At 38.3% G+C, this 12,282-nt stretch overlaps 1 protein-coding gene across 1 annotated transcript in view; it reads left to right on the top strand.

Moving 5' to 3' along the window:
- The window catches only part of POLDIP2 (DNA polymerase delta interacting protein 2), a 135,726-nt gene extending 125,345 nt beyond the window's left edge, over nt 1-10,381 (top strand). The window contains exon 11 of the mRNA XM_090373854.1: nt 10,062-10,381. Within this exon, the coding sequence (XP_090229980.1) occupies nt 10,062-10,170 (109 nt within the window). The 3' untranslated portion in view covers nt 10,171-10,381. The remainder of the gene's footprint in view (nt 1-10,061) is intronic.
- The last annotated feature ends 1,901 nt before the right edge of the window (nt 10,382-12,282 follow it).

Raw genomic sequence — 12,282 nt, 5'->3', positions numbered from 1 at the left:
TTTCTGTGACCATTTAGCCTTTAGGACCCACCATTGCCCACACTTTGCCATGAGGAGGCAGGTCAGGCATCCAATAGATTATTTAAGTACTCTGGCAGGCTCCACCACCTAATTTCCAAGGGTTTCAATGGCAAGACCTATATATATATATATATATATATAAGGGGGGAATGAACACTAGAATTTGGAAAGGCCAAAAGAGGTTTACGAGAAAGCAGTTGAATTTTTTACGCTGATTTGAATTTGGTGGCATTGTTAGGGGTGTACTCAGTTGGTTTAGTTACGGTGGGGGGAAACAGGTAGAAGGATGGGCACAATGGAGTAGGCATCCCCAAAGAGGTCAGTGGGGACAAGCCCCACCAGGGTAAGTATGGGGGGAAGACAGAGACCCAACTCCTTCCCTTCCCTGCCTGGGGATGGGGTTTTAAAGGGAACCAGGTTAGAGTACCCAGTTCAGATTGTCAAATGGTGTGTTGGCAACAAAGCTGCAATGTGTATTCATTGGTGATGGTTGTCAAGTAGATGTCTTGTTAAATCCGGTAGGAAGGTCAAACTGCCAACCCCCCAGAGGTGGGTGGGATATGTTAGCTGGCAGTGGGGAACCCACCAAGCGAGGTGCAGGAGATACATTTACTTCATTCATAATCCGCATTTCACTCTACTTGCATTCTATTTTTTTTTTTTTATAGTTTAGAATATATATATATATATATTTATTTATTTTTATTTTTTTTTTCCCACTCATTCATCTCTTTCTCCCACACCAGGGGGGGGGGATGCAATGTTGTGTAATGTAATTTAAATACTAATGCTTAATAATTAAGCTAAATAAGAAAGAATATAAAAGATTAAAAATGGGGTTAGTGTGAACTTAACTGTGACATTTATGTTCTTTTTCTCACACACTCTTATTCATTCTTCTGGCTTTCATTTCATTTGTTCGACCCTTGCTTTCTGCACTGCACTCTCTGGGCACTTCAACTTACTATTATTCTTCAGTTGTGGTGCAAGCCTAGCCACAAGTAGGGGAGAATGAGTGGCGCCTCCATAGCCAGGAGGCGCCTCGGTAGCCAGGTGGGAAGGAGCAGCAGTGTGTAGCACACGCTTCTTGATTAGACCGGGGTTCGAGCCCGTCACCACCAAATACAGAGGATGCGCAAAGGTCAGGAAATGACCACCGCATATCCCGGAGCAATATGGCCTTAGTTGCTAATGCTCCTAAAAACCAAATAACAAACAAAACAAACCATAGCCAGGTGGGCAGGAGCAGCAGTGCATTGCACACGCTTCTTGATTAGACCGGGGTTCGAGCCTGTGACCACCAAATACAGAGGATGCGTAAAGGTCAGGGAATGACCACCGCATATCCCCGGAGCAATATGGCCTTAGTTGCTAATGCTCCTAAAAACCAAATAACAACAACAGAGGAGAATGCAGTGTTAGTGTTTGTGTTGTTAGTATATATAAAATAGTGTAAGTTATTATTAACTTTGCATTCTTTCAGCCAATTACATTTGCTCTTCCACTCATTCACTCTCTTTCCCTCGTGCTGGGTCCATCTTTCTTTCACCAGAACTGACATTTATTCCCTTTTACCATAATTCCTAATTCACTCTTTCACTCAGTGACCAGCCTATTCATTGTCTTTCATTCTACATTTCAACCCCTTGCTACCAGCTTACTGATATTTTTCAGCTAATCTGTTTCCCTGGCTGTACATCTCCTTCCCCTACGTGGTTACTTATTTGGTGTGGGGGCCCCAGGTCAATCTGGTTTTGTCGTGTCAGGGTACAGAATACTGCTGTCCTGACAGTTATTAAGTCATTGTCTGGGCGTGTCAAGGGAGACATGGGTGATTTTAACTATTGATTATTATTTAATTGTGGGGCTGATTGCCATTCTTTGGATAGTTCTGCACATTTTGAATACTTTCTGCATGAAGGTTGTAAAGGCTTTATAATTTTCCTCTTCTATAATGAATCGATGTTCTTCTCCCCTTGGAAGGGGTCCAATCTGTGCTATTAGCTGTATTCTGGGGATGTCATAAATTATACATTCATATAGAATGTGTGCCCAGTCTTCACTCTCACCACAGGTGCAATTTGGGTCATCAGTCAGCTCTAAGGAGGTTAGTTTTGCCTTTAGAGAGCCGTGACCTGTCAATATGAATGTCGTAAAAAGTCCAGGGGCATAAGGTGGCTTTGGGTGGGCTGACCATTGCCACCCATGGGTGAAACCTTTTGGTAACTAGACCTCTGGTTTCCTGCTCCCATTTTGTTTGCCCTAACTCATGGAGCTTTGTGGCAATTCTTTTTTCTTTCTGCCTTGATGGTGTTGGCTGTGTCAAGAGCTATCCCCAGAAAATCTGCGGGTATGCCCTTTTTAAGTCTATAATACAAGCCACTTTTGGCTACTTCCAGATAAAGTGGGAGAGCTCTGGCCAGCAACTGTAGCACAGGTGTGCTCACTGTGCGACATGCTCCGGTAATGGCGAGAAGTATTGTCCTTTGTACTGATTCTAATTTATTCCTGTTTCTTACTATGGCCAAGCGGATGAACCACGCACTGGCTTCATAGATAACAGGTAGGAACATTGCACAGTATATGATTTCCAGGGTCTTTCTTTTGAGCCCCTAGTCTGATCGACTGATCCTGACAATCATACCTGCATTATTTCTCACTTTCTTCGCAAAATAGGTCAAATGGGGATAAAAAGTTAATTTAGAATCAAAGACCGCTCCAAGATATTTTAGTTCTGTAACTATTTTTATAGTAGTGTTAATTTTAATTTGTAGATGTCTTCTTATGTCCAAATTGCCTTTTAGAAATATTTGTTTGGTTTTTTCAGGCAATATTCTGAGCATGTGTATTTGTGCCCACTCCTGCAGCTGGGGCGCCTCCGTAGCCAGGTGGGAAGGAGCAGCAGTGCGTAGCACATGCTTCTTGATTAGACCGAGGTTCGAACCCGTCACCACCAAATACGGAGGATGCGGAAAGGTCAGGGATGACCACCGCATATCCCCGGAGCAATATGGCCTTAGTTGCTAATGCTCCTAAAAAAAAAACCAAATAACAATAATAACTCCTGCAGCTGCAAGAGGGCAGCATTTAGTCTTTGCTCTACAACCACTCGCGTGTTACCTTTTACAAGGAAAATCATGTCATCTGCAAAGGCAAGGCTTTCCACAGGGCCCAGATCCAGAACAATGTTCCAGAAAAAAGGGCCAAGGATTGAACCCTGCGGGCAGCCTTTATTCACAGGGTTTTTTATTGTCACAGGCCTTTATTGACAATTCCTGGAATCTTGTGTGCACTAAACACTTCTCTCTGTAAGGTAGTTGTTTATTACCTTATATAGGTTTTGTGGGGATTTTGCCTGGTGGAGTCTCTTAAGGGCACTAGGCCACCAGAGTGAGTCAAATGCCCCAGCAAAGTCAATAGAGATTGCCAGCATATATTTCTCCTCTGAGTTTAACTCTTGTCAGTAGGTGGTGCATTGCATCCTCCATAGAGATGCCCTGCTTAAAACCATATTGATTGTTGGAATTTAAACCTGTTTTTGTGTAGTATTGGGCTAATCTGTTATATATTATTCTTTCGTATGTTTTCCCTAGTATAGGGAGTAGGGCTATATTGGTCTATATGTTTTGGGATCAGTAGGGGGGTATTTCAGGGTTTTTTAGAATTAATCTTAATACAGCTTTTTTCCATATTTTTGAGAATATACCTTCTGTCATATAGTTATTATATAGTTCTATTAATTTGTCTGGTGCTATTTCCGCTAATTTTTTGATAATCTCAACCCGTAAGAGGTCAAAATTTCGGCATTTATTGTTTTTGGTTTTAGATTGTGCTATTTCTAAGTCTTGTATAGTAAACAGAAGTTCAGAATTGGCATTGTCATCTTCAATGTTTTCTTTTATAATGTCCAGCTGGGTGGGGGAATGATCCCCAGTTTTGGTCTGAACAGTCTAGGATGTTATTTATAGAGTCCGTCCAACGCAGGGTTGGGGTTAAATCTGATTTGACAGTAGTTAGCATTAGCATTAGTAGAGGCATACGATGCAAGAAAGCAAGCTTATGCAGCATCAGCCAAAAAAAAAAAAAAATCCCATTTCATCTCCCCGTTCATTCCAAATACCTGTCCAGCTCAGCCTTAAAGGTTATCCACTTACACAACAAAAGATGGAAGTCTGTTCCACCAATCAACTACCCGCTGGCTAAAGGCAAACTTCGACACATCTATCCTACAACTGACTTTCCTCAATTGGAATTTATGCCCTCTCAGGTGATTATTCTCAGCAAGAGGGAAAATCCCATCGGCATTGAGCATACTCAAACCATTCAAAGCTTTATACACCTCAATCAGATCATCTCGCAGGTGCCTAGTCTCCAGACACTGTAATCTGCAAAACTTAAGCCTTTATTCATAAGAGCAACCCTTCGTTCCGTTCACTAACCTTGTTGCCCTTCTCTGCACTCGTTCCAACAGCTGTACATCCTTCTTAAAATGAGGTCTCCAGACCTGTATACAGTACCCAAGGTGTGGCCTGACCATTGCCTTATACAAAAGGATAATCACCTCCTTATCCCTGCTAGAAAAATTCCTGTATATCATTGACAAGGCACCATGAGCTACTCTTGCAGACCATCTGCACTGCTCAGAAAACTTTATATCTGCCTGCACAATTACCCCCGGGTCCTTTTCATTCTCTACACTGTCAGTGTAGTACCACAGAGTTGATGTGTTATTCTGAGGTTACTGCTTCCCATATGTACTACTACTTTACATTTGTCAATATGAAACTTCATTTGCCACCTCTCAGCCAATCTGCTCAACTTTTCTAGATCCTGTTGCAGCAGCGTATTGTCATTAGTGTCCTTAATAACCCTGCCAACCTTTGTATTGTCTGCAAACTTGGACATTAAACTTGATATACCCTCATCAATATCATTTATAAATACAGAAAACAACAATGGACCCAACACTGAACCCTCAGGTACTCCACTAATAACATTAGTCCACAAAGAGCAGTGTCCATTGATTACCACACTGTCTTCTCCCACTCAACCATCCCTTTATCCATAGCAGCAATTTGCCTCCAGTGCCACACTGCTCCACTTTGTGCAGCAGCCTTCCACGTGCAACAGTATCAAACGCCTTTCTAAGATCCAAATATATATAATATCAAAATTATTCCGTGCATCCAGTTCCTTTGTGACCACATCATACATACTGGACAGGATTATCCAGTGAAATTGGTCAGACAGGACTTCCCCTTAACAAAACCATACTGTGTCCAAACTATAACTGAAGTCTTGTCTAGATGATCTTGCAGTGCTTCTTTAACCAGTGCATCCATTAATTTCCATGGAACAGAAGTTAAACTAACAAGTATATAATTATCTGTGTCGCCCTTTGATCCTCCTTAATGAATTGGGATCACATTTGGACATCTCCAGTCCATGGGTACCTCTCCTGAGTACAAGGAAGCTCTCATAATTATGGCTAAGGGTTTGCTTTTTGGGCGCCTCCGTAGCCAGGTGGGCAGGAGCAGCAGTGCGTAGCACACGCTTCTTGATTAGACCGGGGTTCAAGCCTGTGCCCACCAAATACGGAGGATGCGGAAAGGTCAGTGAATGACCACCGCATATCCCCGGAGCAATATGGCCTTAGTTGCTAATGCTCCTAAAATCCAAATAACAAACAAACAAACAAGGGTTTGCTTACTTCCTTTGCTGCCTCCTTTAATATAACTGGATAGATCCCATCCACCCCGGGTGCCTTTTTTATGTTCAACAATTTCTCCTCCACTTTCCTCAGTTATTACAAAATCATATAGCTCACTGCCAGAGTTTAATTCACCTCTGGCATTCCTCTCCCTGAATAACTCCTCATGTGTGAATGTAGTTGAAAAAATACTCATTTAGTTTGTTAGCCATCTGAGCAGGATCATCAACAGTTGAACCATCAGTATCCATTGGACCAATCTGATTCATCCCTTTCCTTTTAGAGTTTACATAGGTGAAGAACTCTTTGCTGTTTATCTTTGCATCCTTTGCCAAAGATTTCTCATAATCTGCCTTTGCCTGCCTAATCTCCTTTGTGACTCAGTTACAGACCGGCTTATATCTATCATAGACTTCCATGTCCCCCATTAATTTATATGTATCCCATGCATTTTTCTTCTCTGCCACATGTCTCATTAGTTCATCTGACATCAATTTAGGCCAAAATCTTGAACAATATTTCCTAGTAGCTTCCAAGATAAATTCTTTGAATGCTTCCCATTTTGAATTTGCTGTTGGTAACATTATCAGTTGGTCCCACTGTATAGAATTTAAATACTGTCTCAGACCACCGTAGTCACCTTTATGAAAGCAAAAACGCTTTCCTTTACCCCTGCCATCTCCTCTTGGCAGCTTGTTGGTCTCTATTCTGTAGACAACTCCCCAGAGGTTATTGTTTCTCGTGGTTCTCTCTTCCCACCAAGTGCCTCCAGCATTCCTTTTTTTTTTTTTTTTTTTTTTTTTTTTGTCCCTTGTGAGGGCTGTATACTGGAACGTGTGAGTTCTATAAGAATCTCTCAGTGCATCCCCCTAATTTTGTGGCCAAGATGTTCTGGCTCTTTGAAAATTTCTCCTCGCCTGGTGCACCATTCCCCTGATTACAGTCAGTTCAGCACATCACCAGGGGACTGCCTGCTTCCTCAGTTTTTGCCATGGGATAGACAGGTCTGCTGTTTTTGTTAAAATGTTTGTCGTAGTAAGTGCTTGCTCTTCTGGGCTACAGTTGCCTGATCTGGACCACTCATTTCCCTGTTTTTGCTGTATATTCTGCAAAAAACTGCCAGTTTGTCTTTTTGAGGTTATACCTTTTGATAACCAAAAGGAGTGTTGGTATGTTTGTAATTGCCTGTGTAGTTTGAAGGTTGGCTCTATGATCTGATGTGGTCCAGACCAGCTAGACAAACCAGTCTGTAATTTTATAAGCTATTGAATTGGTGGCAAGAGTAACATTAATGTCACTCTCCCACATGGTACTGCTAAAAGTTGGGAGGTTATTTGGTTGGTTAACACTTGAAAGGGTGAGGTGGCTACATAGTCTGAAAGTATCTGGCCGTTGTGTGTGCTGCTCTGCCTTCTGTATGGCTATGCCATAAGGCTGACCGACAGTTGACATCAGTACACACTATGATATTTGCTGTAGGTAGCAAGTCTATGACTGGGTGTAGGTATTCAATAGCTGGATTTATACCTTCACCTGGTCTAGAATATAGTGAAATAATGTAAAACTGTCCTACAGCACTGGTGATATTGGCACACACTGCCATTGGAGAGCACAGGTGACCCACCTTTGTCACTGTAAGGTCAGTATTTTTAACTACTATTGCTGTAGAAGGGATGCCTGAGGTGTATTCTATTATTTTATAGCCCCTTGAGTATCCTTGAACCCTACCCATATGTGTGTAGGGCTCCTGGAGTACCAAGATATCTATATAATTTCTTCCAATTTGAGTTTCATCTGATCTACAACAGCTCTTGCTCTTTGAGCATTCAATTGGACAAGATTTAGAGCCCTAGTCACATTTATGTTTTCAATCTGGCCCATAGTTGGTCGTAGATTGTATAAGTTTTACCATTTTTTTTATAACAGGGGCATTTATCATCCCTGATACTATGTGCATAGTCAGTCAGCCGTGTTGCTTTACATATAGCACATTTTGGCTGCTGATTTTTGTTTTGGCAGTTCTTGTAATCATGGCCAGTGATTGCACAGTGGCCACAGACAGGGGAATTCTGGCAGTATGACCATATTTATGACAGTTAAAGCACTTCTGTACAGAAAAGAATTCCCTGAATTTATGGCTGGTCCCGCCAGTGTAGACTCTTTGCTGTCCTTGCAGATTTTTCCAAATTCTGGATGACACTTCCACAGTGATATTGAATTGCCCATTTCTTTTGTTTTTTGTGTCTCTTTTTAGGAGAAATTCTTTGGCACACTTGTCCAGTTCCATTATATTGATAGTTTTTGTTGTAGAATTCGAACATAAGATCTCTTTCCAGAGTTGTCTCAGGGATGTCAAATATAATAAAGTTGGGGTTCCTGCCCCTTGGCTTTTCTGTTTGCAGTCCTAATTTTACTACCTCTGAGTTGGTTTCAATCTTTTTAACATCCTCTTTATTTGTTACTTCAATTAAAACTCTCCATTATCTTTTATTTTTCTCATGTTCACTTTTATTTCTTTTAAATGAGGATTTAATTTTGTCATGACAGTATCCCTGACTGCCTCACTGGATTTGTATGTAGGGTCAGGCTTAGCCTCTATAATTATTATGTTTGTTTCTTTTGACTTTGGTATTTCCTTGGTCGTATTGTTGATTTGTTTAGTTTGTGATGAATCTGCTTTGGTGGCCCTTGCTACTTGGGCATAAGTCAAAGTATTTATTTCTTTATAATTATTCATCTCTTCCGTCACTGTTTCTACTTTTGCTTTCAATATTTTGTTTTCTGTATTAAGTTCAACCACTCTGTGTTCCAAAACAGACCAGCAGTTCACTATCTGCAGTCTTGTTGCAGATGTAATCCTATTTGTCTGTTTATAAAGAAACTCTTCTAGGAACAGTTTCATTTCTTTAATTTGTCTTATGGGATCCTCTGCCATAGGCTTCTGTGTCACCTGCATAATTTATATGCATCCCACACATTTTTCTTCTCTGCCACAAACCTCATTAGTTCATCTGACATCCATTTAGGCCTAAATCTTGAACAATATTTCTTAGTTGATATGAAAAGCCTAGTAGCTTCCAAGATTAATTCCGTGAAGGCTTCCCATTTAGAATCCACTGTTTTTAACATCATCAGTTGATACCACTGTAATAGAATTTAAAAACTGTCTGAGACCACTATAGTCACCTTTACTAAAATAAAACTACCGTTTTGTTTTAGTAAAGGTAACTACAGTTACCCTTAACGGTAGTTACATCTTTAAATAAATCCCACATGGTAATAGCAATACTATTACTATATTAATAGTAATAGAGGCATATGATGCAAGAAAGCAAGCACATCAGCCAAAAAAAAAAAAAAAAAATTCACACAACCATTCCCTCTGAACGTTTGTCCAGTTCCTCCTTGAATTTATTTAAGCTATCAACTTTCACAACGACAGCTGGAAGTTTGTTCCAGCAATTAGCCACCCACTGGCTAAAGGCAAATTTCCGCATCTCTATTGTACAACTGTCTTTCCTCAATTTGAATTTATGCCCCTAATTTGATTAGGTTTGTAATCTGAGCGAGTGGAAGAATCCCATCAGAATTCAACGTGCTCAACCCATTCAAGGCCTTGTACACCTCAGTCAGATCACCTTGCAGGTGCCTGGTCTCCAGCCACTGCAATTTGCTGAACTTAAGCCTGTCTTGGTAAGAGGAACCCATCTTGACATGAAATACTGGTCAGTTAATCACTTAGATTTGTGATTTTATTGAACTTACTCCTAGGACTGCTTGGGACTGTCTTAATATTAACTTAACCTGATATATTGAATGATTTCTTAAAATCATTTCTGTTATTTTATAGATTTAAAAAATAGAAATAAAAACTGCCTGCATTTCATCAGCAAATAAAATGCATTGATAGTGTTTGCTGGTTTTCCATCTGATACTTGGTATAGACTAAACAATGTCCACACTTAATTATTGATGTTAACAGTAATGTCAGAAGGATTTTATATATACAGCGAGATTACTTCAAGATTTAGTACCAATAGGATGATTAATACTATTTAACTGAGCTGAATTAATTGAACAGTTAAATAATTAAATAACTGAATTGAAAGAGAGTAAGAGATTTGATATTCACAGATAAGATATTCATAAAACAATTTATTGGTTTAGTTGATTTATATTGTGTGTGTGTGTGTGTGTGTGTGTGTGTGTGTGTGTGTGTGTGTGTGTGTGTGTGTGTGTGTGTGTGTGTGTGTGTGTGTGTGTGTGTGTGTGTGTAAAGGAAAGGAGAAATACCATTATGAAAATAACAAACTTTATTGTTTTCTTGCAGGGGTACTTTTCGAATGGAAAGAGAGGATAGTTATACATTTGATTGCAGAATACCACCATTTTCATTGGAAAGTAAACATGAAAATAGTTCTTCGGGAGAGTATGAATAATGAAAATTAATATAAAGGATTATGTCAGTGTAAAATATGCAGACTATTTAGACTTCGTTATTTGCCATTCTCCTGGCCTTTCTGGGAAATAATTCCACACTGCAATCTACTATGTGGAATGTCAGTGAAGTCACTGATTCTGAATTTAACCAGTTTTCCTGGAACTGGTTATCAGGATCTTCATTAAGAAACTAGAATACCCACTTATTTAACAATGAATATTTTTTATACATTCAAAGTTTTTTCTTTTTTTTTTTTTTTTTTCTCAGTCATTAAATGAATTTTCTAGTTTGATAAAATGTCAAAAGAGTGGTATATGAATTTCTCTAGTTCTGTTAAGGTTGTATGGCTACTCTGCACAAAATTAAAAATAAACTCTTTTAAATTGCTTTGAAAATTTTAAAAAATTTATTAAAATCATTGAAAATGTGTATATTGAGATCACAAGGGTGTGTGGCTTTGTTTTTATATGAATTTCAAATGTTAAATGTCCTTTTTGAAACTTTAAAGTACTATAAAAAATGTTGATCTAATTTTAGGAGTTGCAGAAATTCATTGGATGTAAATTTTGTAAAAAAATAATATATTTCTAAGAATTTTATGGATAGAATATTTAACTAAATTATGGCATTATTCTATTCATTACCTTAAGTAATTAAAAAAAATAAATTACATTATTTAATTTTATCTATACCCAGTAGTAGTTCATATTTAATGCCAGGATGGAACTCCATGTAAAGTCTATTTTCAGTGATTGTCATGTACAAACAAGTTGTACTATACTTAAAGTAGTTATGTAAATAAAGTTTGGCTATAAAAAATGTGATATTTTGATTATATCTTATTGAGTATCTTCAGAAATCTTTATGAAAAAACACATGGCATTAATAGATATGCCTGTATTATACAGTATAGTCATTCCCCCTTCCAATCCATTTTCTGTTTAGAAAAGTGGGTGAATCCAGTAAACTGCAGAAATTGGCGAATTTAGTTCTCAGCTTTGTCCATTTAGTGTTAGAGCTGTTATATAAGAATGGAAAATTGTCTAATTGCTATTCATGAACAAGATTAGCAGTTCAGTGATATTAAGTGACTGGTTACTTAGTTTGAGTTTTACAGTTAATACATCAGGCATTAGACAGATAATGGTTTGCTAAATACATTTACTGTGTAGTAAATCTTTTTAAAACTTCTAGAGTGTTGTTTGTAAACAGCATCAACAATAGTAACTTTCATCCATTTGAAATTGCCCGTATGCAGCCTAAAAGAAAATTAAGCCCAGAGGACTGTCTTCAAAATCACACAGGTTATATATTATTGAAATGGTTGCATGTCAAAGATGCTTTATATTGAGACTTTAGTGAGCGATTGTTTGAAAGTTTTTGCTTCTCCCCTCCCTTTCAAAATATGCTGCACATAGTACTATATATTGTTAGTAAAAATAATATTTATTTTACTATATTGTCCAATATAGTAAAAATGATCCACTTGTACTTTTCCACATACTGTACATTACCTTCCCCTTAGCTACAGTAGTATGATATGTACAAGTTAAAATATATAGATGTGTAATATTTTTCACGGGTTTTTTGTGACTATAATATGGACACCAAAAATCCAGCAAACTCCAGGATCCTGCAAAATAAAGATTCACTAAACAAGTTTTACTGTCGGGATCTTAGGTTTCATGACTAGCTACACATCAATGCAGATAAATTCTGTAATCACAAAGTTAAATAAAATTCAATTTGATATTTACTTGTTAGTAAATATCAAATTTTGATGTTTACTAACAAGTAAATTGCTGTATTTTTGAGCACAACTATAAACAAGAGATCTACTTAATTATTCATTTAGCTAAATGATTGCAGAAAAGATTCACTTCACCAATCACGGTTCTCCTTTCACCCAAATCCCAGTTTTATAGCAATGTTTATTATCATTGCATAATCAGCATCAGAAAATGTAAAATGAAAGCACTTTAAACTCAAACTAATGAAGGGAAACGAACATCAAGTATTTGTATAGCTGTTGTCTTATTCTTACCAAAGTAAAGTTAATATCTTCCTCCATGTAGTAGTAGGAACATGTAATGTATCAAATAGCCTTTGG

Source organism: Mastigoproctus giganteus, chromosome 5 (assembly GCF_048544385.1).
Source record: "Mastigoproctus giganteus isolate SK-2022 chromosome 5, ASM4854438v1, whole genome shotgun sequence".
NCBI lineage: Eukaryota > Metazoa > Arthropoda > Arachnida > Uropygi > Thelyphonidae > Mastigoproctus > Mastigoproctus giganteus.
Note: the sequence above shows the minus strand (reverse complement) of the source record. Positions and strands in the feature narration are given on the sequence as shown.